Source organism: Bemisia tabaci, chromosome 5 (genome assembly GCF_918797505.1).
Source record: "Bemisia tabaci chromosome 5, PGI_BMITA_v3".
NCBI lineage: Eukaryota > Metazoa > Arthropoda > Insecta > Hemiptera > Aleyrodidae > Bemisia > Bemisia tabaci.
Genome location: NC_092797.1, coordinates 35,451,283 through 35,479,278, shown reverse-complemented (window position 1 = coordinate 35,479,278; position 27,996 = coordinate 35,451,283). Strand labels below are relative to the sequence as shown.

Genomic DNA, 27,996 nt, shown 5'->3' with positions numbered 1-27,996 from the left:
AGACGAGATACGTGGTTTGATAGCTGCACTGTCGATATATTTACTTCACAAATGCCAGTCGCAATTCTACTAGGACAGAGATAACTTACTCATTAGACGATTCTTGTGCAAATTTGACTACCAACATCATCTCACCAAAAACCTTAAGTGCATTATGTTTGGTTTCATCTAGAGTGGAAATAAAAGTAAAATGAAGTATTTTTTGAATAAAATTTCTATACTTGCAGTACTTCCTGTACTTGGAATGCACTGGATCAAAAATTTACAAACTAGAGAAATGAAGACTTAACAAATTTACAAAGAGATGGAAATAAATAAATTAAATTTATAGTTATGAACACAAATATTTACATTTAGAATATTCCATTAGTAGAAAAATAAATTCCATCAACTGGTAGAAGAAATCTTTGACAAAAAATTGCCCGACTAATACTTTTTAATTGTTTTCCGAATGAGAGCCATTCTTTGCCTATGGGCATCAGTGACAGGCGCTCTTTTGTAGGGCCGCAGTTCATCAGTCCCGAATCCTGGTATCCACATATTCCAGTTGCGCTCTGAAAAACAAAAGTCAAATATTGAGGATGAGTTCATTTCTAAGTTCCATTAATCATTCGAAACTCATGGTAATCACATTAATCAGCCGCAACGTTAATAATCAATCAGGCTTGTGATTTTTACATGCATTTCCGTAATCTGAGGCATTGAAGAAAAATAATTTCGATTTTGATGTTACTTTTTTGCGTTAATTCATAGTAACACTCCATGAAAAGGAGATCTGCATTTACATATAAGGACTGCAAAAGTGAGGAAATTACCAACTTTCTCTTTCCTTTCTTTTCTGCCAATAAATAGCGGCAGAAAAGAAAGGAAAATCCCTAGGAGCTAACCCTTAATTAATGACTCTTGCTTGAGACCTTTAAGCTCAGGTCAAAACTCAGTTTGGATTTTTGATGACTCTGAAAGTCATTTTCCCAACTAAAATTTGATCAAATGAAACAGAAAAATGCAGCCATTCACGTTTTTTAAAATTCATTTTTTTAAAAATTTTGAAAAACACATTCTATAAACCATGTTTCCCTCTTTTACTCCATTCATTATTTCTTTTTTTAAAACTGCATTAAAAAAAGACATGTGCAACAGCCTCTTTTAGGAAAATCAACGATTGCATATGATACTGTTTTTTAAGCTTTTTCTGAATCTTGGGGTGGAGCAGTACTTATGGTACCTACGGTATACCAAACAGAATTGTAAATTCAGGTTAAAGCTTTGAGAGCCATTTTGATGGGTAACATACATTCTTAGAAACAATTGTTTCTTTTCTAACGAGATATGAAAAATTGAACGTCCATTTTTGAGCTGATGATCATACATCAACAATATGATTGTATTCAGACATTTCCTGACCAATGTCCCATGTGAAGACCGAATGCAATGCCTCCATTTAGAGAGTAAAGACTAAAAACTTATCGCTCAACTAAAAACTCAGGGCTATCAACTATGAAAAATAATTGGCACCCCCAGCCACCAAATTCAAATTTTGAGTTGCAAATAAGCAGAGCATTGCTACACGAAGCTTTCAGGTTTTTATTTCAAGTGGAAACCGTAGGTGTTTTTGTTTTATGAAAAAGTAAGTGCTCATTTTTCAACTTACCAAGATGTAATTGTACATCCTTAACATCAACCGTAGATGCATGTCTGTGCTTGGCTAAGAGGCAAGCAGAATTGATAGCTGATTCGACAAAATCATCTGCTAACTGAAGCATTAGCTCTTCCACTTCTTCATCCAACTGCTCTGTGGGATCAACTTCTCTCACTAGCTCCTGAAGACGTGGTTTCGTAAGGATCTGGAAAATTTTAAAAAACATAAAGTTATGTAATTTTAATCTTTAAAGTATTTTCTAGGAGCAAAGTACTTGTCTTGATACACCTTAAAAATAGGAATTACTTAAATGTTTGTAAATTTAGAGAGTTTATTTTTTGCCCCTATTTTTTGAAAAAAAAAAACCCATTGTCCGACCTAATCTGTGACTTGTGAAATAAAAAGTTATTTTTGAATTGGAATTTTTGGAATAGTCTTTTTTCCTCTTAAAAGGAAGTTAATTACACACATACACGCACACATCAACCTGCCCTAAAACAAATTATACAAGTTCTGTTCATTGACTCCATACATGTTTGAGTGATCATTTTTTATACAATGGTCATTCAAAAAGTAGGTAAGTCTCATTTTTTTCTCTTACGAGCTACTGAAATCAATTTTTTTTAAAATGCCTCAAACTTACTTTTGTAGCTTATTAAAAGTAGTCTTATCTATTGGTATTCATTTTTCAACCAGAATATCACTTGAAAAATCATGAAAACAACAATAGTACTGAAGAGGTAATATTTGTAACTTTTGAAGCAGCTACCATTTTAGAAAAAAGAAAAAGTAAAATAGATTTAAAACATTACCAGGTTGAAAAGTTGAATTTTCACAGTGAAAAAAAATTGATAAATATGAACATTTAACTGTCAAATATAGAGCACTAAGAAGTAAAAATGAGTGAGATTCACAATAGATGCGTTTGTGATAAGACAACGGAGATTATTTCGGTGAATTACCCGCAGAGTTACCCATTATCCAACTGAGGCCTCAGTACTGTGTCGTGACTTTGTTTACCTCCTCAACGCTCAATGCTTCATTCACCAGCCGCAAAATGTGCTGATCTGTTGCAGTGAGCGTTCAATCGCCATGACACTTCATCCGGTAAAAAGCGTTGAACAACAGAGGTTCAAGAACGATCGTCAAACTCGCAACACCCTCACCGGGTAATTTCCGTTGAGGCCCGTTGTCTATCACGAACGCACCTAATGCAAGATATCAGGTACCTGGTTTGGATGGTCTGTTGAAGATTTTGCTTGAGACATGGATGGAAGATGAGATGAAGAGGCTGACTGCTGAAATGTTGACTGAGTTGTTGTTCCTTGAGGCACTGTGCTTTGGAGTGGTGCAGATGTTGATACTGTAGTTTGCATCGGAGACGGACTCGGTGCAGATGGCAATTGGCTTGCTGCCTGATTCAGGGGACTTTGCACGTGTGTGATTGGACTCTGAGTTTGTAGAATTGCATTAGGAGTCACGAGAGATGAGCTGGCTACGGCAGCTGGGACTTGCGTGTTGACTATTGATGGATGAGGTCCTGTTGTGTTGCTTGTGGTATTCATATTATTTAAGACTACTTGAAGGGAAGGACTATTGTTGACATTTGGATTGTTAAGCACAACTTGTAAGTTACTCAGAGCTGGAGGAGCTGAAATTCCTTCCACTGCTTGCTGCAAAATGAGTTAAGAACGGAAAAAAGAATTAATAACACAGTAAAATATGCATTTAATAATGGTCAAACGGACAAAGTAAGAGATGAAACACCTTAAGATATAATTCATAATTATGATCAGTTTACGGCAGCGACTCGTAAGTCAGAAATTATCATTCAAGATCTGGTATTGGTATCGACTGACTCAATCTTGCCGCTTGCAAAAAAAAACCAGTGTAACGATGATCTGTCATTAAGAATTAATGTAAACAGTTGGATAATTACATGAGTCCAGTTGCAGAACTTTTCTCTTACTACTTCAGAGACACAGTGCTTATGCACATGCAGAGCTGGATGAAGGAGAAATGATTCCGAACTAATGATACCAAAGCACTGGGTAGCAATTTTTTTTATTTTATTTGATTTTTATAGAGAAAACGCAAGAAAAAAAGGAGGGTAAAAAACTACTGATAGGATTTGAAATAGACCAAAAGCAGCAGCGCAGTGCTGCCATCCGCTTCAAATGTTTTGGATCTTGAGGTATGTCTTCAGATGCATTCCTAAACTTGGGAAAGAGGTCACAGCCATATTCCGGTGCAGGGGAGCAGACTCTTCCAAGCTTCCACATTTTTTTTCTTCGGTTTTTCCACAAAATTTCCCACCAATTTAGAAATAACGACCTTTTTTCCTGTTTTACGCTGACTTTTAGCAGTTGACCCTTCAAAATTGTCCCTCCTTCCACAATTAGGGGGCTTTCCCACATTTTCATGCGCCTATCCAGGCATGTTATCGGGCATTTCCTGCACCCCTGTCCTGGTGATGTCAATTACTGGTCTGCTCACCTAGTCTCTGATCTTTCGAGATTGGAGGGGTAATGAACAGACTGGTGACTGACATCACTGAGTATGGTGGCGAACTCACAGGCGAGTTTAGGAACTCTTCTACAGGTAAAAACCCAGAGCAAAATGGAGAAAATAATGACAATGAAAGAAGTAAAATATTCTTTCACAGAACAGAGAACGGTGACCCTGTAAATGAACCCTCTGTGGAGCGCAATGCCCGCCTTTATAGTCCCTACGTGTCAGAAATGTACTTAGTCTTGTCGCAATACCACAATGCGTAGCATAGACTGAGGTATTTCTGGTAGGGATGGAGGAAAGTACTTTTCGGGAGGAGGTGGTGGCAGCGAGAGGTGATTAAAGGAAAAAACACTGATTTTCCTTTAGATGAACGAACAGATCACCCTTGAGAGGGAGAAAAATCAGGGCGAAGACGCAGGCGAAACCACAGCTCCCTTCCGTCACGAATTTCCGAAACACTCTGTCCGAACTCTCTCGACCCCGAATCTTCGCTAGTACACGCATGCGATGTTCATGGTGTGTATTAGCAAAAAAAGACGGAGAGTAGTAATGTCAAATATCCTCTTAAAATCGAAAGATTTTACGACGGATTTTCGGAAACGAATACTTCTCCGGCACTTCAACTTCAGCAAATTGGGATGAGGATGTAGACCATTGGAATAAGAGCTAAATAGGAATTCAATGATTTGGATACCTGAGGTAATGAAGGGCTTGTTTCCATTGGCGTTGGCAGAGGTGTTAGGTTCATGGTATCCATGGGTATTCCACCGGAGGTAACATTTGAGGCTGGATTCATTTTCTATGATATACTTTAAATTGATGTTCTTCCTGAAAAAGATGTTAAAAATGAAACACGTGATGTGTGTTTATGAGAGCAAGGGTTGGAGAATCTTGGAGTACAATGTGATTTTTTTTTTTTTTCTGGGGTTCTTGGAAGATACAATCTGCCTAGGTAGGCTTAATTATCTTTTTGATTATTTTGCTTCGCCTCACTGGATCATTAGCTCGAGTATGACAATGTGATTTGCTACCAGATCACAAAAAATCAAGAGGGGGTTTGAAAACTTCCCACGTTTCATAAACTGTCATTATCCGGCTCACTTCACAATTGGATTGGTCAATCTGACCAACAATACATACTCCCAGTCATAGACGGGTCATATATTCCATGAAACAGCACCGCGTTTTACATGGCTCAGTCGCTAGCCCTTGTACCATCAACGCCAAATAGGCTTGGGCACTTCTAGAGTGAAACAAAGGAGCCGTCAACTGAAGTCTTGCGAAAAGTATCAGGAAAGGATTGGAAAAGGCAGATCCCTTGTTGCTCTCAAAAAATGTTCAAATTTATTTGATGTTGTCTCTACTCTTCAAATTTTCATTCCTAAGGACTGATGGAACGGATGGAGGAAATAAAGTATCATTCTTACCAAACTTCACTGATGATCTGCAATCATGAGCATGACATTCAGACCGATAGAAAATTATTAGAGGAAAAAAGAAAATATTTATAATCAGTAACAGTTACTTTTCTTGCAGTTTTTTCACGGAACTGCTAGCTAAACCAGGCTAAACAGAGCGGACAGGACAAGGCTTTTTAGGTTATGTTTACATCGGTGTTAAGAGGAAAGATTCAACGTTGCCAAAAGTCTAAAATTATAAATGTAATGGCCTGACAAAGTTTTATTTCAGAAGTCTAACTTCGCAACAATGCTCGCCAGAGGAGACATTCTGTAATTGAGGTTAGAAACTTGAGAAATATTGATAAGCTTGATAAGTATTGCTAATTGATCTGTGATTCCTATGATATTACACGGATTTTTCTTGTTCCTATTATTTTGATTGATAGTGAGTGTTAGAAAGATTATTGTGATCATGCATTTCGCTCAATCTCACAGCCTGCTTCGCTGTAAATGTCAACAATTTTTTCCTTCTTGTAGAAATTTTTTGAAAACTCGGTACGTATGTCCATAACTTCTCTTTTTTTTCTCTTCGTAAATCTCAAATTTAAGTCAATTCGAAGATGATTTTCCGTGCTCTGATTAAAGTCCTTAAAAATGAGAAAGTGGCATCTCAGCTATTCTTTTTACTCCGGATCTCTAGAAATTATTCTTTGGAATTTGTCGCAAGTTTTTTCTACCATCTAATTACGTATTTTCTTCATAGTTGGAAAAAATTTGTCCTTTCGTTCCGTAAAAATTTAAAATTGAATTGGAACTCAGTTCCATGTTTACTCAGTTCCATTTTTCAACTAACAATTCAACCAGTTCTACGCTCTTACCAATCAAATGAGAAAGTGAACAAGCGAACGCACTTTAATCTTTTGCTAACTCCAAGTTTAAAATTAATCTCAATCAGTTCAGTGGAAAATTCCTGCCATCCAGCCAATACTCAGACGATTTAAGCATTTTTGCCACACATGTTTCCAGTCACTTATTCTGGAATGATCCAAACTTTTCAGGATGATTATGGAAAACAATGTACCTACTTTCATTAAAATTCTCATCAGCAAGCACAGCAATTAGAAAATACAATTAAGTCCTATACTTTTGGTTCATCATCTGAATCTGTTTTTTATTTTGTCTTGTGTTTGTTGCAGAATTTTTGATAAAAATAACTCTTTTGCCAATGTTACCGAAGGACTCAAACATCTGTACAAAACAAAATTGTTACCACTGGAGGAGAAATATTTCTTTCACGATTTTTATCTCCCTAAAATCACAGATCAAGATTTTGATGCTAAGCCTATGATTTTGTTAATGGGACAGTATTCCACCGGTAAAACTACACTTATCAAATATCTCATCAATGGGGATTTTCCCGGAATGAGGATTGGCCCAGAGCCCACCACTGATAAATTCATCGTTGTCATGCATGGAGAGAAAGAAGGTTATATCCCCGGCAATGCTTTAGTCGCAGATTCATCAAAACCTTTCACACCATTGTCCAGTTTTGGAAATAGTTTTCTTAATAGATTGCAATGCTCTTTATCAAGTTCGCCGAGACTTGGTGAAATTTCATTCATCGATACACCTGGTATTTTGTCTGGAGAAAAGCAACGCATTGACAGGGGCTATGATTTTACCGGAGTCCTGGAATGGTTTGCAGAGCGAGTTGATCGTATCATCCTTTTATTTGATGCAAATAAATTAGATATATCCGATGAATTTCGACGATCAATTGAAATTTTAAAAGTGCATGATGAGAAGATAAGAATTGTTTTAAACAAAGCAGATAGAATTGGTCATCAAGAACTGCTGCGAGTGTATGGAGCGTTGATGTGGTCCCTTGGAAAAGTACTAAGAACTCCTGAAGTATCACGAGTCTACGTCGGTTCATTCTGGGATCAGCCTCTGCAGAATGATATGTTCAGAAAGTAAGTAGGCATTCTGGATGCATCAGTAATACCAAGAATGGGTCAAATGAGATTTTTATAGTGAGCCAATAACAGCCATGTCTCAATAGTTGTCAAAAGTACCAGTGGAATGAGAATAAAACCTCTGGACTTAAGTCCTCCAAAGTCCTCCATTTTCATCCTGAAGATGGAAGTTTGAATTTGTGAGGGCTGCATTTTCCAATTTTTCTTGTTTTTTCAAAATCAAATTGCTTTTGGCATCCGCGATAGGGTAAAAAATTTCACTAACCAAGGTATTCGCATATATTGCATCAGCGAATCGATCTTTGCCAATAAAAAATTGATTTATTGCAGTTAAGTAATATTTTAAAAAACCAGATGATTAATTAATCTTTTTTATTATAATTTGCAGGTCAGTGATCATAAAATCTTTCCTTTAAAGAGGAGAATGTAACAAGCCTTCATCTCAACTTTGTACAACTTTATTAAACTTTTGCCTTTCAGGTTGTTTGAGGATGAAGAAATGGATCTCATGAAAGATATTCAGTCGCTACCTAGAAATAACACCTTACGAAAACTAAATGACATAAGTAAACGAGCAAGGCTTGCCAAAGTGAGTTTTTACCCCTAAATCCTCCAATAATTAACTTATGCATTTTTCAGGTAAGGTTGTACAATGCCTCATAGCCGTTTTACTTAAGCTGAGAATTCTTGAAGCTAATGATTTCACCTTCCTTTAATAACATATGTGATCAGTCAAGAGACACCTAGAAGACTTTAAGTTAAAAAAGATGACAAATCAGTCATCGCTAGCACTGCCTGGAGTATTTTCTGAAAGAAAATTCACTATACTTAAAGTTAACATGATTTGAAGTTTACAGTTCTAAGTACAAAGTTTTGAGAATAAAGGAACCAAAGTTATGATTTAGCATATTCCTGAATGGAGAATGTCATCATCAGCCAATGCAGAAGTTTGTGAAAAAACTGGATGTAATCTAGTTTATTTGCCTCAACTTTTTGCAAGGAATAGGTCTCAAAGTTAACTAAAAATAATGTACTCCTAAAATATATAAAGACTTTCTCATGGAAAAGTAAACTAGAGAAGGAAACTAATTTTTTCCTAGACCTGAACATCAGGAAAATTTCTTAAAACAACGTAACATAGAGTGACATAAGAGGTTATAACAAAAAAAGTAATTAAAAAGAATCCTTCTATGATGCTATGGAAATATTCCCTACGAAGTCTTTCAATTTTGGATGTCTCTGGAGGAACAAAAAAATGCTCCCCTTCTAAGCTTTACTCTACCTCTAAGATTTGTTCAAACCTGTTGAATGATTGAACCTGATTTGCTCATGATTTCTTGATGCCTGCCTGTTTGTTTGTAGACTCAGGCTTATTTAATTGCAGAATTGGGTGGACAAATGCCAACCTTCAACATTTTCTCGAATAAAGCCGCAATTCAAGAAAATTTAATCGACAATTTGGCAAGTATGTTCCAAACAATTCAAGGTCGATATCGTCTGTCACCAGGTGATTTTCCTCAATTAGAAAAAGCTCAGGTAAAGTTGGTTTTCCTTGCCCTCATTTTATTTACCTCTTCTTGGCTGCTAGTGCTGATTTTTTCTCTAAATCATGTTGGATGCTCTTATTGTTGGAGCTAAAAAATAGGTAACTAGCTTTAGTTATCAATGAATGCAATACGTTATGCATTTACCCTGCATCTTTCCCTTCTCGCAGGTTACCACTCGCTGACGTCTTTGGAAAGGGACTGAAGAGTTCATACGTAGCTAGCTGTTTTTGGAATTTTATCAAAACTTTGCTAAGTCACAATTCATGCATAATTTTAAATGCAGTCATATTGACTTTTTTCAAGCATATACAGTATTCATGCGATTTAGAGCAATTAGTTAATGACTGGAGATGGAAATATGGAATCCTAAAGTATCTTATACCCTTTCAGACAACATGCATGAAGAGGCAAAGCGCTTTAAAAACTGTGTGTGCACGTATTTCCATTGATGCACTTGTGTTGAATCCTTAACAGTATGACGGGCAGAGAGCCAAAAATTTTAACTTCAAGGGGTCATCTAATAATTTATAGTTGCAGTTAGCGAATGGTATCAGTTGAATTATAGCACTCAGGAAAAGATTCGCACAAAATACTGTAACCGTCAAAAAGTATCAAGAACCTGAGAGAATACTGTATTAGTCTACCTTCTATTATCATTTTTCAACTCAAGCACTTAAAACCACTTATCTTTTTTAGGAGAAGTTGAGAGCATATGATTTTTCCAAGTTTCCGTCCCTTAATGAAGATCTCATCAATGCTGTTGATGAAATGATGGTGAAAGATCTACCTCAAATCATGTCCAACATACCTGCTGAGGAAAGCAAACAAAGTATTATTACCTTATCACTTTTCTCTATTCTCTCTTTTTCTGCACTCTTCATTCTTTTCTCTCAATCCTTGTGGGCGAGATAGCATTTGCATCTTCTAGGGTTTCATCCGCTGCTTTCCTAAAGCTTATTGCCATGTTACTCGGGGAGCTCAATGCCTGTAATTACTGTCTCCGGAAAGCAGGCAAAGATCACTCCTCCAAACAGGTGTAACCCATTTATAGTGTGGTTTTCACCGGAGCTATTCTCGTAAGTTCTAGAAACTTGTGAGCTTGATGGTATGAGGTTAATTTTTTTGTTCCCTTAATTGGAAACATTCAGATTTCGTCAAGTAGTCATCTACTTTGCCTCTGCCTTCACACCAAAAACAAGCCCATTTATCCACAAAAAACAGGAGCTTGCTGTGCATTGCAGTGATAGATTGTACTTGCGCTTAAAATTATAGTTTGTATACCCAGCTTTGGTACTGCACCCAGTTTCTGATCTGAAAATTCTTAAATTTTATGTCAAGTGGATTGAGAAACTAACTTAAGTCGCAAGGCAGGACTAGGAATCTACTTCAATATTTGGGTAATGTAGTTTTGAAGTAAAATGTTAAAGTTAAATGCAAAAAGCAAAACAAACTACCTATTGCTAGACAGCCAACTAGAATCAGTCTGGCTGCATTCTACACTACCTAATTTCCTCTTATGTTTTATTTTTCAACAGAAAACTTTAAGGCTTCATGAATATTTGGGTATTTTCTTTGTTTTTTACGGGAAATGCACCTGAAATTTCAAGGCATTATGTTATCTGGTTTGTGATTGAAAAAATATAACATGAAAGGAACTTAGGAAGCTGAATCCAGTCTGTTGGTCTTGTTGAAGTGATGCAAATGTAGGTAATAATTGGACTACATTTTGCAATTTGGAACTATAAATTGTAGCCTGGTTTAAAAACAACGTATGTACCATTAGTTGCCTTATGCACATAATTGTTTTTCCAGAAGAGTCAGAATTTATAGTTCCAAATTGCAAAATGCAGTCCAATTCACCTTAATTATTATCTAAGAGGGCAACCTGCCAAATCTCCTTAAAATGACTGTCACATTTATCATCGTTTTCTTACACTGAATGATTTATTTTCATTCTATGCCATTCATGAGCAATGTGTCATTTCTCTCTAGTTTTTAAGAAAATAATGTTCTTTTATGAATATTTTTTTTTACTCTGTTTAGATGAGTTCCTAACAAGTGCTGGTCTAGAAAATACACCTTTTGGTTATGATCAAGGCGTTGGTATCAATGAAGGCAAAAGCGAACGTGGATGGGTCGTCGAAAAATATAGACAAAAATATGACAGTATTTATGACTCTTTAGCTCACAATGATAACAAGATTGTTGTATCAGGTACTTTATTTTCCTACCTTATTTTATTTTTTATTTGTAGTTAACTTTAGGCCAACTATCATTATTTTGCCCTTTTTTCATGAGACTTTGGCAAAGTGTTTACACTTTGCGAGACCAAATCTTGATTTATAAAAATCTCTCATTGTTTTTCAGGAACAAAATGTAGAAACTCCTCTCTAGACTTTTTTCATTTTTAGCGAGACCTCTACTGGGTGTTTTTGATAATGCACATTCAGGCAAATCCTCAAAAATACTTGAGAATAGTTTATCTGTTCCAATTTTTAAATGAAAAGATCAGGGTAAAAAGCAATATTGGCCTTGCCCTAAAATGTCAGCTCCTTTAAGTGTTACAAGTCGAATCTACACATTTTGCAATAACTACGAATATTTCTTGCCTAAAACACATGTCAGGGAGCTTTAATTTGACAGTTGCCCAAGTATGGATCTGCAGGTGAGCCAAGCAGGAATTCAAAGATGTGCAGAATGATGAGGAAAATGTTGATGAGTTCCCAGTAATATCTTACTTTTGAAACCCTCCCAAAATTTTTGCTCCCCTGATCTTTCTGCCAGAAATATCTTTTTTATCTTGTCCATATCAAAAGTTCGTGCAAGTGACCTACAGCAAGAACTGTAATTGCTCCTACTGTGTTGCCTAAAACCTGATTGTCTCAAGAAGGTCTGGTGCGCATCAAATTGAAAAAAATGTTCCCAGGGGTTTAAACGTTCCAAACTTAGTTAATATAAGTGCAAAGCTCAGCTGACAAGTCAAAAAAAAAGGTCACTCCTTTTAAAACTGAAGTGAAATTTTTTGAAAGGCCACCTGAAAAAGCCAAAGGGGTGAGATCACGGAAGGCAAGGAACTCTCTGCACCCAAGTGCAAAATTGCGCAACATATTTTAAGCCTATAGTTACTTTCTTTGTGTAGAGAATAGACATGGTGTTAAGCTAAACACCCAATTTCTTGTGAAAAGTTGTTTTCGAATCCACACAACAAGCTATATACCAAGCAATATTTTAAAAAAACAAATGTTCATACATGAAAGGTTGGGAAGAGGGGAGGATTTCTGGGACTTTTCACTAGGTATGACAATTTCTGCGAAGTTAGGAGGTCCAGCTAGCAGCACTACTAATAAACTTTCCATGTCTCAGGATCAGTCCTAAATAAAAAACCATCATCATTCAACAATCGTTCTGGGTTTGGGGCTTCTCATACTATGTAACTCTACGTTGGGATTTTTTGATCCCTCATTATGCTTTTATAACACACAACACAGGTCTTCATCCTGTAACATAATACTCTCTCAACCACCCCCCTCCTTTTCATAGCATGATGTATTTTATGAACAGCCTTTGGGCTAATTGCTGCTTTTATTCTAAACTTTGCCGTGTCAAACATACCTTTGGGCGCACTATTGATTCTATTTATTTCAGCTTCTAAAGCACAGTTTATGTTTGCTGTGGGATTCGAAGCATACGTCAATGAAAAACTAATTCCAATTTTTCTTCATTTTTCTGCATTATAGTTGCACGTGAAGAAATGATGAAATCAAAACTACCAAGCAATGTCCTGGGCAAAATTTGGAATTTGGCTGATGTTGACGGAGATGGTGTTCTTGATAGGGATGAATTTGCCTTGTCAATGCATTTAATAGACATCAAATTGAAAGGTCATGAGCTGCCTGACAAGCTTCCAGAGCATCTAATACCACCGTCAAAGAAGAACCATGCTCCAAGTAGACCCTAGGAAAGTTTGGACTAACACCCAAAGTACAGAACAAAATCCAAGTATGATAGTTTATCAGTGCTCCAAGTACAATCCAAAACTGTAACTACTTATTTTATTTCTAATGGGTCTTTTATCAGCTGTTCCATTATCTTTTGTAATAATAGCAGCAAACAGTTCAGGCAAACTAGTCTTTCCTCCTCATCTACCAAGTGATCTACTGAAATTCAATATGTATTAGCACATGCATAGAGAGGTATAAAGATAAGTTTTCTGCGTCTATCCTCCAAATGGTTAAAAGGACAACCATTGCACCTTAAAAAGGTTTTTACTCAAATGAAGATTTTAACATTTTTATTTACCTTTTTCATCTTTGGAAAAAAAATAATGATAATAGTGTAAGTGCCCATGGTAGCTACACTAAAAAATTCAACTCAACCTTTTAACTTTGTGTCCTTTGTGGTTAAGTTTGAATCGTTTTTGAAGAATGTTTATGATAGTATTATGAGGCTGCATTTCCAAATAATTTTAATTACATAAAATGAATACATTTTAGCTATTCAAGAATTTTTTAAAAAAATTTTAGGTCAAAATCTAAAAGTAATTTCCAATATTTTTTTTCAAATTTCTGTGGAGATATTCTCAAGTGCAATGTAATGTAATCAGACTTAGTCTCCAATATTTTTGCCTCTCCTTGCTTTATCTCTCTTCTCATTATTTTTCCTGCAATTTTCTCTGTAATCTTATAAAACTTAAAATTTAAAGAAGAACTATAAAAAAATTCTGGGTATATTTCTTCTGTACATGGTATTTTTCCATGTAACCAGATATTGTTTTGCATAATTATTAAATTATGTTTGTTATTTTCAAAATGTTATTAGTTTGTATAAGGGTCACTCCATATCATTCAATTGCGTTGAGACTCGCCATCTCAGAATGCTTCACATTGTTATGAAACTTTATTTCCAAGAAGTTAAACAGGATGTATCTGTGTGTATTGAGAAATCTGTAAAAATTCCATCTGCCCAATAATTTGAATTAAAATTTGGAAACATTACCATCAAAACGCTTAAATTTTGGAAAAAAATATTTTCCAAGGCTCTACCGCCTTTCTACGGAAACAAATGTCTTGTAAATCATCATAATTTTTTCAGAATATTCATTGAAAAATCGATTTCCAGCGTGCTTCTCAAAGCAGTGCCCTAATTTGAGATTTTCATACAAGAAATTGTTACCTGGGTTTGTCAATGAAAATTTTGTCTGTCTCCCTCATGAAACGATGGGAAAAATAAAAAAAAAGAAACTTGGAGATAAGTCAAACAAAATGTAGACATTTTAAATAACAGTCGGTTCAGGTTCACATCGTCCTAGAAAAAACAGAGCAATGGTCAGATTCTAAGATCTTCAATTATTCATCTATTGCGGCCTCTAAATTTTTTAAGTCTGGGTCATTGAAGGCTTCGGGGTTGCAGGGCTTGGCGGCTTCCGAGGAGAGATGAGCAATTTTGCCACAGGAACAGAACTATTTTGCAATGCGCAGGTCCAATCTTTCTGAGGGCTGGTATTTCCTTACAGGCATTCTGAGGGTTATTCCACTTTTTCAGGTTTGGGAGAAATTAAATTAAAAAGTTAAAAAACCTAGATTCTAACCTGAGTCCTGGTTTTTGTAGCTTGATGCAAACCTGAACCGATGGTTATGAAAACCTCTAAATTTTGTTACATTTTGGAGTTCCTAATTTTTTCATAGCTTTATAATAGAAATCAACAAATTCTGAGTGTTTTAGATTCCATACTCAGGTGAATTATTATATTTTGATGGTGACGTTCGTAAATCGTCTTCCAAATTGCTCGAATTTCGAACTCACCAATTTTTTAAAGCGGGAAGTCCCTCCCCATTTTGCCTCAAGTTTTAAAATTTTATTATCTGCATTATCGGAGCATTCCATGTTTCAGAACGACTTCTGCTCAACTTGTGGCTGCTAAAGAGAAGCAGAAGAGTTGAACGAAACCGAGAGCATCTGATCTTAAAAATTTTTAGAACCAACAATATGAACAGAACGCTTTGTCAAAAAATTTAAAAAGTGAAATCGCAAGAAATCATTGAGTTTTGAGAAAGTGATCGCGTGCTTGGTTGGAATGGTCATGAGTAATCCCTGAAATTATTGATTTTCGAAAAACAATGATAATATTTTGTACAAATAAATTTGTTTTGTCAAATAAAATATGTTATAATTTTTTTACAAAAATGAATGTCGCGTAGCATTTGAGGTGTCGAAAGAAAAAAAAATCAGATGATGTCATTCTAATAACGTTTATGAACACTTCTAAAAGTCTTTGACAAATAGAGCCATCGTACACACCACGAGATAGATGAAGAGCTGTAAAAAAAGTATTGAAGTCAGTAGAAGTATAAATTCCGTTTTAAATTTTGATGGTCCATGTAGGGCTGTTCAATCGGTTGTCGGTAAGCCACCGAAACAGTTCCGTTAAGAAAAAGTTACGATATGAGCGCTCTTGTCGATAGCGATCAGAGTTTTCGGAGCCGGCGAAAATAAGCTGTTGCCATTTGTACATCTATTTTACGCGCCGCCGCGCCAGGTAATCTGATAAACCGACACGCGGGGCAACAATGCAATGAGTGCGAGCTCTCAAAAATCCGATAAGGCCGGTTGTTGTCGATATCATCGCCACTGTCGGTACTGCTGCCAGTTTCAATAAGAGACGATATCGATAGCGTTCCGGCAAGAATTCGTTTGAACACCCCTAGGTCCATGTGTCGCAGGCAATTAGCAGTCGCCGGAAATTTGCAAGCGGTTCAAACGCTGTTTCAATAAATCGCAATAATGCACATCGGCATAATGCAATTTTTAAGGGTTAAGGTCTTCAAAATTATGATCTCGGCTTGAAGCGCCTTCATTCTTTGTGATACTCTACGCTTTGTCACGATGTTAGTTTAGTTGCCTGTCCGATCTCAACCCAACTAATGTCGCGAAGTTCAATGCACGCTCCTCTGAGTGTGCATATTTCTGTCATGTTTTCGAAGATGGTAAAGTGTCTATTCACATTACAGGCAACACAATCAGCACTCTAATCTTATTCTTTTATTTTTGAATTCTATGATTTTCTATATTTATTCACCACTGGCTTGCAAATTGCCGGCGACACATGCAAAATTTAGAAGAGTTATTCGAAATTGACTTCGTTGCCTGTTCATGGATCCTAATGTAAGTTTGATGTATTTTCTTAGCACAAAACATGTTGTTTCTCTGGAGATGAAGATCAGAAATTTTTTGTCTCTTAAAGTGACAGAGGTGTCAAATTGAGAACTATCACGTTTCCCGGCCAAGCCAGCCTTTAAACTATGGTAAATGAAATTGCAATTTGGACAATTTTTTATTATTATTATTATCAAAGTCACACTTGGTATTTTTATAATAATTCTTACATACCTCAGTACACGAGATGGAAAGAGAAATTTCAAAGAACTTGAATAAATTTCACAAAATTTGAAATTTATTAATCTTTTTTGGAATTAATAATTGAACCTTCGGAGATTTGGAAGCGTTTCAAATGGTCTTCGTGTTGGCAGTATTATACTACCTTACTTAAATGCTACACACGAAGGGGCGGCGAGGGGGGGGGGGGGGGCGGCACAAAGAGGAGTTCAGAGAGAAAAGCCCCAACCTAACCTTCGAACCAAACTATAACATTTGCATGGTTTAGGCTTGGGGTGAAAATTTCAAAATCTAGAATCACTGTTTTTAGGCGTTCCTTGGCCTCCTAAATGCATCCCCAAGAGTCTCACAAAATTTCGTGAAATTTCTTGTAAATAACTTTCATGAATTTAGAATTTTTTCCATCCCTGCTCATTATAATTCTTATTTTAAATTGGTTTTAAAAAAATCCTCAAAAATGTTCTGACGCTTCCTTAATAATTTGGGAGGGAAAAATGAAAAACAAAATTCTGATCAATGTTTTATTGCAACTGGTATAGTTAAAAATGTAACATATCTCAGGAAGGCCCCATGGACAGGCCGAAATTGATGCTTTGAACAACTCTTTTTGACAGGGTTGTTTCTTAAATGACCAAGCATGAAAGAAAATCAAAGAAACTTCATAATCATGCAAAATCTCACCCTGAAATATTCAGGACAAATTGATTCCAATCAAGGATGCAGAAAGTTCCAAGCTTTCTCCTACGTAGAATTGGCTTTCCTCATTTTTACCCAAATTTCCAAATACTTTCCCCTAAAAACTAGACAAAAAAATTTCAACTCAAAAACATTGTCAAACAAAAATTTAAGAAAATGCAACAACCTTCCCCAATTTTATCCCATTACCACAGGTTAACCCCATTTCACATGACCGGGCCATTTGCATGGTTGGAAAGTTTCTGCACCCCTAATCCGAGTGAAGCCTATTGGATAACACCACTAAAAATTGACGTATTTAGTCAGCAAAAAATTGCAGGTTGAAATAGTTTTTATTTAAATGGTAATGACTTTTCTTTGCAGATTGATGATATTGATTTTTTGCAGAGAAGCAGGATGAACTAAAAAAATAAACATTACATCAGTACATAAAATAACTTCTGAAACTTAACACAGAGTTGGGCTTTTGTAAAACAACATTATCAAAGCAACAATTCTTTCAAAATGATAATTACAGATTTACAAATAAAATGAACATCAAAAGCGATTAAAACAATGATTTTTTAAAATTATTTTGTTCATTCTCTTCTTCCTTGATGCCTTTAAAAGATGAAAAAATTCAGTTCTTATCCAATTGAGATCAAAAAGAAACGTGATACTAAGATTGTGAACAATTACATAGTAAAAAATATAAAACACTAGAAAGTCACTGTGATTGAAAATAATCTGAACAGATCAGCTTTTAAAAGAAAAAGTAAAGCACTATCTTTACGAGAAAGTAAAAGGCTTTACAAAAAAATATTGCATAATAGGTACAGAAGCATATTTCATGCCAGCAAACACAACTCTTCGGTCAAGATTACTTTTGACTGGATGGACTTGCGTTTAAAGAAAAACAAATCACCTGAGTGAGAATGGTTTATAACTTCATACCACATTTACAATATAAGAACTGTCAGGGTCATACATGAATTATGTAACGCAAAATTTAAATTTTCTTGACACTTGCTTAAACTCTGAAATGCGCTGAAAGCAGTAGACTAAATACCCTTCTACAGATTAGGCAAAATTGGCTCTAGTCCCCTTCAAATGCCAGGAAAAATTTTAAAATAATCAGGTATTTAGGTTGGCTATGAGTAATGACTGTGAAAAAATAGTCTTATCGCATTAGATGAATGAGTCTCCAACATTTTAGATACTGTCTTTACTTGTAAGAGGGTATGTCCAGAAGTAAGTTTCCCTATTTTATTTCTCAAAAAGTATCGTTGATGAAGCAAATCTGCGAATAAAATTCTATTGCCCATACTTGCAGCTTTAGTTAAAAAGTAGAGCTAAAGTTTTTTAAGTTCAGTCCACGGATTGCTGAGATTTTCAACTATTTCTGAGGGCCTCTCCTGTTGCCGTGGGTTCGATTGAGTCCACTCCTGAATAAGTGCATTGAAGCTAAGTGCTCGTCCCTCTCCTTTTGAGCAAGGGTATCCGATATCTAAACCTATTATGGATAAGGTGCATGCCTTCCTGCATGGTGAATTTTCTGATAAGAAGAGATTATTAGAGAGATTAATGCCCAAATCATCGTGATTGGAAAATTCACTTGCATCTTTGTTTGAAATTCAACCAGGGTTGGTATTCCCATGAGATCTTTAATCAAGGGATTACAACCCAACGATCCTTCCCAAATCCCCCTCAATCGTGGCAGTGGAGAGAGGTCTAATGTTTCTCCTGTTCTGATGATGTATTTCTGTGTTCTACGTAGAAAAGTGAACTTAAGCATCTTTAAACATAACCAGCATTAAAATTGATTGACGATACATGTGAAATGCATTACAACTACGCTTCAGAATCGGACCCACAGCTACACCTATCAATCAAAAATCGCAGTGAGAGGGGGGAGGGGCTTGGGAAAAGTTAGCTACCTCAGTAACACATGCACCAAATGTTAAAAACTGTAGCTCATTAGAAAGCTGAAAGTATGGTCACAGAATTTTAATTACTAATTTGATTTGTCTATGATACTTTTTATGAAATAAAATAGGGAAACTTACGTTTGGGTTACGTAAAAAAGATTTCATGAAATTTGAGAAAATTCTTGTCAGTCTTGTAGATTCCTGAAAATAACCCTGCAGGGATTAATGTTGGAATTAAAAGTGGAGATTCTCCTCAATGGCGTTACGTAATTCATGCGTACAGCCCCTTACAGGTACACTCAATGAAAATAAAAGGTCAACCAATCTTCCATACTTAGCTGCTGGAAAACGAATAAAACTTCAGTAACTGAAAAATTAGTTCTAGATAAAAAAATTAATTAAAGGTCAAAACCTCGAACAAAATACAAATAAAACTCTATCAAGAAAAATGATTGTAGCTCTGCAGCACCCCATGGACTTTGAAATTAGATGTTTGAAGCACCCACAGCTCTTGCTGAAGTCTTTTAGAGAGTAAAAAATGATGCACAAAGAACACTTTTCGAATATTACAATTTTAAAAAGAGAACGGACCATCAAGAATAACTGATTCTTCCCCAATAATAATAATAATTAAAAAAAAAAAAAAATAAAGAAAACAAGGAAACCAAAATATTGCATCATGCCTTTTTTAAATTTACTAATATGTATTTTCTTTCTCTTTAAATCAGGAAGAAGCTCACAGGTATTTTGACTAGTAATCTCATACTTAAAAGAACCTACAAGTAGGATTTTACTGAGCAGCAAACACAACCTTGTAATTATTAAAACTTATAACAAAAGAGAGAGAAAATTGGCACTTCAGTTCAAAACAAAAAATTGATTAAAAAGTTCTGTAATTTTTTTTCAATCAAATCTTTGTTTACATCAAATCGATAAAATTTTATGTGCGTGACCTTTTTCAAACATCCACAAAATGATGGATGAATTCAGTTCATTCAGCTCATTTGTTTGCAAGACCTTTTTCAAATAATCACAAAATAGTTGATGATTGATGAATCCAAATTCTTTCATCCATATAGCCTGATTGAAGGAGAATAGATTCAATATTTTCGGCGCAAAGTTGGTGCTTCATTCACACTAAACATACCTGCATAGTAAATTTCAAGCTATTCACATTTGGCACGAATTGATTAGTAAAATTTAACCAAAGAAAAAAGTCGAAGAAAAGGAGGATTGCTGCTCATGATACCGATGAGATAGGATTGTGCGGTGAGCCCATTTGTGTGAGAACCTTGTCCAGCCATTGTAACGGGCCATGTAAGTGAATCTCTATCCAACAAGGTGTCGATGTCACATCTTGTCGGTGATATTCAGCTCCCCAGCCTTTCACAAATGACATCCTGAAATAAAAGACCCATTCAAGTTAGAGGAGGTATGGAAATTGATAAGAAATTAAATATCTTGAAATACAGTAAGATCTCAATTTATCAGATTTCACAGGACCAGAGGACGAATCCATTAAATCATGATAAAGGGTCCCGCTGAAAGAACCGCAGGATTGATCTGTTAAATAGCGGAATCCGTTAAATCGCAATCCAATTATTCGAGGTCTTACTGTAGTAGAGATGAACATGAAAAATGGATCTTGTCTCAAAACATACTGAGCCCTAAATAAAACACTACACACAACTTAAAAGGATTTGGTGGCTTTAGTGCTTTTTATCCTCTCACTAAATTATGAAGAATTCAAAACTTGAATTATCTTTCCTCCACTGCTCAAAGTAGAGGTGACAAAATTTTTTCGAACTTGAGCTCTTGACCTTAGAAAAAAAAGAAAAAAAGAATTAATCATAAATATGTTCATTATGCATGCTTCTTATGATCAGGAGCTAGGCTTTTCAACTTGAACTTTTGGCGCCAAAGTTAAGAATGCTGAATACTGAAATCTGAAATGATTAAATTTTAACATTAAATATTAAGCAATCAGTTGAAAATCATAGAGAGAAAAACTTAAGAAGCGGCGAAAAAGAAGGAAACTAAAAGGTGCTTTGGAATATAAATACCTTATGGTACACATTTTTGTCAGCTCATATACAGCTTCAAAGCCATGAATTACTGATTGCGACAAAAGTTGGGCAAATTCTTGATTGTTGAAAATTTTTAGAGAACATCCAGCAGGAATTTTACAAACAGTTGAAGGATGAAAACCATGATGATGATTACAATTGCGAGATTGCACAAAAATTGCTGAATCAGACAAACATTCAGCATAAACTTCCCCACCAACATAATAAAGGTGAACTCCTGTTGAGAAAAAAAAAGTAAATTCATCAATCATGCTACCTAGGTATTAATTAAAAAAATAGCGGATTTTGGATGTACATATCAACGCTGAAACTACCAGACCACATATCTGGGTTTGCAACGACTTCTTGTCGTACTTATTTTTTGGGTGGGAAACTTCTGATCGTCAGCTCTTGAAAACTTCTGTGATTTTCCTTTCCAGTGCAAAGAAAACTTTGTGAAAACTTCGAGGATTAATATTGATTTTTTCTCCTTTAAAAATACATACTCATATACATACATATTTGAGACTCAACCTCATTTTACAAAAATTTACAGTGCAAACGCCTATTTTTCAGGCAATTCCTGGATATTGCAACAGCTCTGTTGTTAATTGATGCTTCACGCCTTACACCGCTAGAAATTTAAACAAATAAAAGTCCAAAAAGAGCAATAGAAAAAGAATAATATTTAAACGTGGTTTTAGGCTAGTTATCAAGTTATTGAAAGAACAAGTTGACTGCGTTGTCATAAGGTGCACATTGTAAGCCATGCAATGTGCAATGCTCCAATTAACAACTGAGGTCAGCGCTTATGATGTGTTCAAAGAAAATCAAACGGCCAAGCACTTGAGGCATGAACGTTGGCTCCAAAAGGTTCACACCAATCATCAGCTCCAATTTGATGATCAACTTGTGCGGCCTCATCTTTGGTACCACACACTGTGCAACTTAAGCGCTGTAATTATGATAACTGAAAGATTACTCACCTTTGCCAATATGTCGTCTGGTATTTTCAATAGTGGAATTTCTGTTGACATTTGAAAGTTGTCCTAAACAAAACCTGTTCATATTGTTACTAGGATTTGTGAAACCATCGACAATAATGGAGTGAGGTTGACAGTGAAACACTTCTCCAACACGACAGTTCAATTCATAGTATGCAATACTTGCCCAATAAGGTTGCTCCTAAAATCAACCATTTTCCAATTAGTAAATTAAAGTCAGATACATTAATTTTGATTGCCAAGTTTAAAAGTTGTATGATAGAGGTAAACACAGTTTGGCGGACCTAGAAAAGCAAATAAAAGAATGCTGAAGCTTTTTTGCAACTCTCAATACTTTTACCCATATTGCCAAATTGTCTCTGATCAACACAGCTGCCACCATGATGATTTTTACAACCTGCTCTTCTTATAAGTGTTTTGAGAAAATAAGCTTGCGGCATGTATGATATATAACTCTTGGGTAGCTCCAGATATTTGTAAGATAATTTAAAGGTAATTTAATTTAGTGGTTCAGTAGTGGTTAGAAATCAGGAATTTCTGATAAAACTTTAGATTTATTACAACAATGCAAAATATTTCCCGTATAACAATAATTTTTATAGAATAATCTTGATGAGTTGAATTATTTATAGTATATTCCAAAATTTAAAAAACAATTAACAACGGGAAATTTAGGATGTTGGACAAAATTTCCTGTCCTATGAATTAGTGTAGACTGATACTGATTTTATCTTATGACATCTGTAAATAAATCTGGGAGTACGAATTGACATATTTGAGAATAAACCTCATTTCACAGATAAACTACAATTAAAATGGATGATTCAAGGACTGACTGTCCTTGACTTTATGGCCGACTTTTCGGTGAGAGATTGTTTGGTGGTTTGTACCTTTTGACTTATAAACTTAATGTGCTGAAGGAGAAAGGACTATTTTTTTCATGCATGACTAAATCTCAATCTTAAATTATTTTTCAGAAATTCCAAGGGAGTCAAAAATAATCTTCTTTTTGGGAACTTTTTGACAAATTTTTATGATGGCTTTTCGAGCGTTCATTTTCGAAAATATGATTTTTGATTGACAATCCCACATTTAGAAACAGGTGCAAGGGTAAAAAAATTATTAAATCTACCTGGTAAGCCACCGGAGCAACTTCAGTCATATTGTTTCCAGTATCCATATTTTCTTGTTCATGATCTGATTGTGGTGAGCGACCCGCATTGTGTTTTGGATCATCTGGTGCACTATATGCAGGAGGAGGTGTTTCTATGACAATTAAAATAGCAAAATAGAAAACATTTCTTTTCTGATACAAAAGGATATGCAAAACAATCTAATTTGTAAACAGTTTGAATTTTGGCAAATGATTAACACTAGAGATTTCCTACTAAATTTCAAAACTCAGAAAAAATTTTAAAGTATGAGGGAAGGCATAAAGTCAGAACTTTGGATAGCTTCATTTATTCAATACTAAGTGCATCAAGCTGCAATTTGCTAGCAGATATGAAAAATAACTTGTGCTTTAAGAAAATGAGGTCTGGGCTACTTAACTCCATTACTTTGAGAATTCTTTCATTTTTAATTCATGCAAAAATGACAAGAAAAATCCATGTTTTAACATTCATGAAGCTCAGATAAGTAGTAATAAGATAGAACTTAATTATCTAGAACAAGTAGAATTATAATACATCTCCATGGCGAAATATTTCAAATATGAAATCTAAAAGAACTGCCCTTTAAGTCATCAAGAGATGTGCTAAATTTGAAGCACTGCATGCATAGAGTCTGTAATAAACATCAGCTTTTACATAGCTATTTTTTTTCTTTTTATGGACCACCAGACTGCTAATTTGAGACTGTTAATTTCATTTTGACAACGTTGTTGCGATGGCAAACATATTGCATGACAGCAAACTTTGTGGCAACATTGATATCATATCTCAGGAATACAAACAATTTGCTTGTTTAAACAATGTTGGGCTTTTTTTGATAGGTAGAAGTGCAAAATAACAGAAGGAGGAAAAAACATACCGGCAAGACTACTGGATTGGTATGGACTGTGGGGATTTGAGTTGGCCGAGCTTACTGGTGAGGTAGGTTGACTGAATCCAGCAGCAGAATAGCAAACATTGTGCGGCATGCTTGGCTCAGATAACTGTTGATACGGAAGCAATGAATGTCCAGGTGCAAATTCACTATGTCTTGGTACAAGCACTGGAGGCAGAACTGGAGAAAAAAGAAGAGAGGGTTATCTAGCAAAAGACAAAAGACTATGTGTGTCAGCAGTAAGATAGTACCCTTGCCTTGATAATTCTGGCTTGGATTTTTATTAAATCCCAGATTAAGGTAAAATAATCTTCTAATTCATGTCCAGAGCTTCAGCTTTTCTTTAAGTGTAAGCTGATATTATGAGCGGCTCCTTAACTTGGAATATCCTTTATATTCCATTGTAAAATGGATTTTTATACATACATATTAGGAACTCTCAAGGAGGTTTCAAGTCAAGGAAATTTCAAGGGGTATCTTGAAATTCTGGTCTTACTTGCAAAACTATTTTCAATTTTTAAAAAAGTCAGCATTCTCTGATCTGTAGGATTTTCAACATTTTAGGAGACTTTTTTGCTACAGTTACTGGAATCTGGACATACTACTTAAATTTCCTTTGCAAAAACTGTCTCAACTGAAAAATAGATTCTTATCTATCCTTCTCATTTATAGATGAATTCCCATTTGCACTAATAGACATTTCAAATTAATCACATTCGTTTTTTAATTGTTTCATAAAAAATGGAAAAGTTTACCTGGACTTTCAACACGTTTATAATGATACGGATTGATGCACACTTCCTTTTGCTTAGCTGAAAATGGGTACTGACAATGTTCAAGAGGTTTTAGCTCATGATGAGATTGCAAATCAGGCCACCGCCAGACGCGACAGTAAATAACATGAGGCAATCCCTTACGATGAGAGACCTAGGAAAAGAAACCAAGCAATTTAAATGTATGGATTGTGACAGAGTCTGAGGAAAGAAGTAACAAATTGGAAAGAGAAGAATGTATAAGACTACCAGAATGTTTACTTCCATTTGAAAACTACGAGGAAAAAACACATATGGTTGATTTTTTTTTTACTTCAAATACCCTCAAGGGCTAATCCCATTCAGTTCCTACCTACCATCTCTTCTATCCTAAAAACTGAATTCATTCCACCTGTAGCACCTGGGCAGCAATCCTCCATCTCCCCAATTCGCTTCCTGAACCTGTGCCTTTCCCTGACGACCGTTTTCTTATAACGGTTGATGTCCAGATGTTCCTGCCTGTTACATTCAAACATCAAGTAATCCCTCATTCCTTTGAAAAGTAGCACCCTATTGACTATGTAATCATCACTAAACTTAACCTCCATTCGCCTTTCTACTCGCCTATCCATAATTTGTATAATATCCTTATCCACCAGATTAATCATTCCCTCCCGCATCTTGTGAGGTACCTAATTCAAAATTATTATATAGAATTATAGTAGTTTTAGTAGTAAGTATATTATTAGTAGTTTTAATTATGTAGTATAAGAGACCTTTGGATGGTGTTACCGAATGTTCCTTATTTCTGGCCTTCCTCTTGCACTCATACCTTTCCAATTTCGTACACCTTAGATATTTGAGAAGAATGTACATTTAATATTTAAAATGATTATTTGCATCCCTATTGCTGATAGGCTACCAGTCCTAAACTATCACTCATACTTAGATCTTCTTCAAAAATCTCAATGCAAAAGTGACGGACTTGCTTATGATTACCCAGTTACTTATTTCAAGAATCATACCTGAAGCCTTCCATCTAAGCTTCGAGGAATAGTTACGCATTTGCTTGGCTCGCCAGGACAGCTTAATGCTTTCTCTAGAGCCTCAATTGCACCTTTACTCTTCTTTAACTTCTTCACAAGAGAATCAACAGCTTTTTCTGCCCATTTTTCTTCTTCGTCTCCTTGTTTCCAACCCAATAATTTCTTTACAGCAGGACTTGTAAACGAGAACAAAGAATTCAGAGTTGACATGGGTCCTCCACTTGTGCTCTCTGATTCTTCATCCATGATAAAATTGATACAAATCCTACCCTGAAAATTACACAGAAAAATAGATTAGGACAAACTAAATTCATAAAAAAAGCAAAGTAGCCTTGGAAAAAAATACTTCAGGCACATAATTTTTGAGAAGGGAGGACACATTCCCTTAAGCCATTCAAATCTGAACCTTTATCGTCCAACTTCATCGATGCAGTTAGGTATTACCAAAAAGTCAGTCAAATAAACGATTATGAATTATTAGACTTGTGTTGAAACAGAAGGATATTAAAACAAATTTTCAGTAGAATCATTCGGCGTTAGGATGCATTATTATTTATCAGATGTGGTGTTCTGTCATTAACTCAATTCCAAAAAATTTGTTATTCATGCCCTCCTTCTGGGAGCACTACTTAATTTGTAGACTGAATCTACTGGTAGAATACTGAGCCAACGCTGTTCCATTCAGACGGTAACTCAAAATTTTAAAAAGATGTAGTCATTGAGGAAATTTGGCCCGTTGCCTACGAGAATGGAGAGGCTGTAACTACGTTTTTGTGACGTCACACTAGTAGATGAAACTCAGCCACGATTTAACATGTGTTCTGATGGGAGAACGCCTGACGTGTGTTTCTTTCGTGCCGATATCTTCTCGGGGGTTGATCTGATGCAACAATTCATAAGGACCTTTTCAAAAGAAGATGAAATTTCACTTCAGAAAACTAACTAACCCATATGTGACATTGTCTAAGAATTGGGGAAATACTGAAAATCACTATTCCTCTCAGATTCAAACGTGCCACTCATCGCCTATCGAGGGCTACTCTGATTGGTCCACGCAGCGACTACCTCACTCATCAATGCACCAATGACCCAGAGATGCTTGTTGTTTTTGGTAAATATCTACTGGCTTGATGTCACAAAACTGAGTAGTTACGGCCTCTCTATTCTCATAGGCAACGCATGGCCATTAAGTGAGCCTTTGACATGAAGCAAAGCTGTGCGTATTTCTTCTGATCAAAAGATGGACAAAGACAGTCGCTTAGTTCCAAGAGAGCAACTGCGAGAAGTGATCATCATGCAGTACCTTAAAACGAGACATCCATGATGCTGAGAGGCGCTTATCATAAGAGACAAGACTGAAACGCTACAAATACAAGGAAGACAGGGAAAATTATTTGATGTGGAGCTGAGTGAGACGATAGGGATGAATTGAAATGAGCGGCGGACAGCCAGCACAAGGAGCCGGAATTCTTAGAAAAGTTCTATAAGATATGTATATCATCATTATTTAACCTAAAAAATGGATCACCATTTCAATCACTTGTGGAGGAAAATCCGAAAGTAACACACAAGAGCTAACCTTGGATTAAAATGACGCTGAATAATGTGGCACGGTTGAGGAAAAATTCAGGAAAAAACTCGCATGTGAAAGGAATAATTTTTTGCACGTTATTGTTGTGGATATTAGGGTACTATTACTAATTCACAAATGTTTACTATTTACATCTGCTGTGGACAGGAGGGGGGTGGAAGATGCTATGACGGCCATGTGCTGACTGTGCGTAAGAAAAGTACAACTGATGACGTCATCACTACCGACGTAAAATGCGGGATTCTAGATCTCGAGCCTCTCATTGGACGTAAATGGGTTCAGTCAGTCCGGGGAGGGGGGGGGGGGGGATCGTTCATATAGGTGGTTCCTGTGCACAAAATTTGTGACTTTTTCTTATGACCGACATTATTTTACAGCCGCCACCCCCCCCCCCCCCTACCACTCCTTCTCTACAAATAA

The 27,996-nt window shown here is 35.8% G+C and overlaps 3 protein-coding genes across 3 annotated transcripts; 1 reads left to right on the top strand and 2 right to left on the bottom strand.

The window, feature by feature from the left end:
* Positions 1-196: 196 nt before the first annotated feature.
* Taf12 (TATA-box binding protein associated factor 12) lies at positions 197-5,735 on the bottom strand. The gene is made up of 5 exons (XM_019056792.2): positions 5,581-5,735; positions 4,848-4,981; positions 2,869-3,312; positions 1,652-1,844; positions 197-554 (listed from the first exon to the last, which is right to left on the bottom strand). Exons 2-5 carry the CDS (start codon positions 4,947-4,949, stop codon positions 427-429), a joined length of 867 nt encoding a protein of 288 aa, XP_018912337.1. The 5' UTR covers positions 4,950-4,981; positions 5,581-5,735; the 3' UTR covers positions 197-426.
* A 151-nt stretch (positions 5,736-5,886) lies between these two features.
* LOC109040805 (EH domain-containing protein 1) lies at positions 5,887-15,234 on the top strand. The gene is made up of 7 exons (XM_019056878.2): positions 5,887-6,108; positions 6,750-7,526; positions 8,010-8,118; positions 8,892-9,065; positions 9,773-9,905; positions 11,120-11,290; positions 12,814-15,234. Exons 1-7 carry the CDS (start codon positions 6,026-6,028, stop codon positions 13,032-13,034), a joined length of 1,668 nt encoding a protein of 555 aa, XP_018912423.2. The 5' UTR covers positions 5,887-6,025; the 3' UTR covers positions 13,035-15,234.
* A 1,741-nt stretch (positions 15,235-16,975) lies between these two features.
* Positions 16,976-27,734, bottom strand: LOC109040806 (protein mothers against dpp). The gene is made up of 8 exons (XM_019056879.2): positions 27,565-27,734; positions 25,965-26,255; positions 24,943-25,114; positions 24,173-24,367; positions 23,274-23,407; positions 22,124-22,322; positions 21,135-21,375; positions 16,976-20,471 (listed from the first exon to the last, which is right to left on the bottom strand). Exons 2-8 carry the CDS (start codon positions 26,229-26,231, stop codon positions 20,312-20,314), a joined length of 1,368 nt encoding a protein of 455 aa, XP_018912424.1. The 5' UTR covers positions 26,232-26,255; positions 27,565-27,734; the 3' UTR covers positions 16,976-20,311.
* Positions 27,735-27,996: the final 262 nt, after the last annotated feature.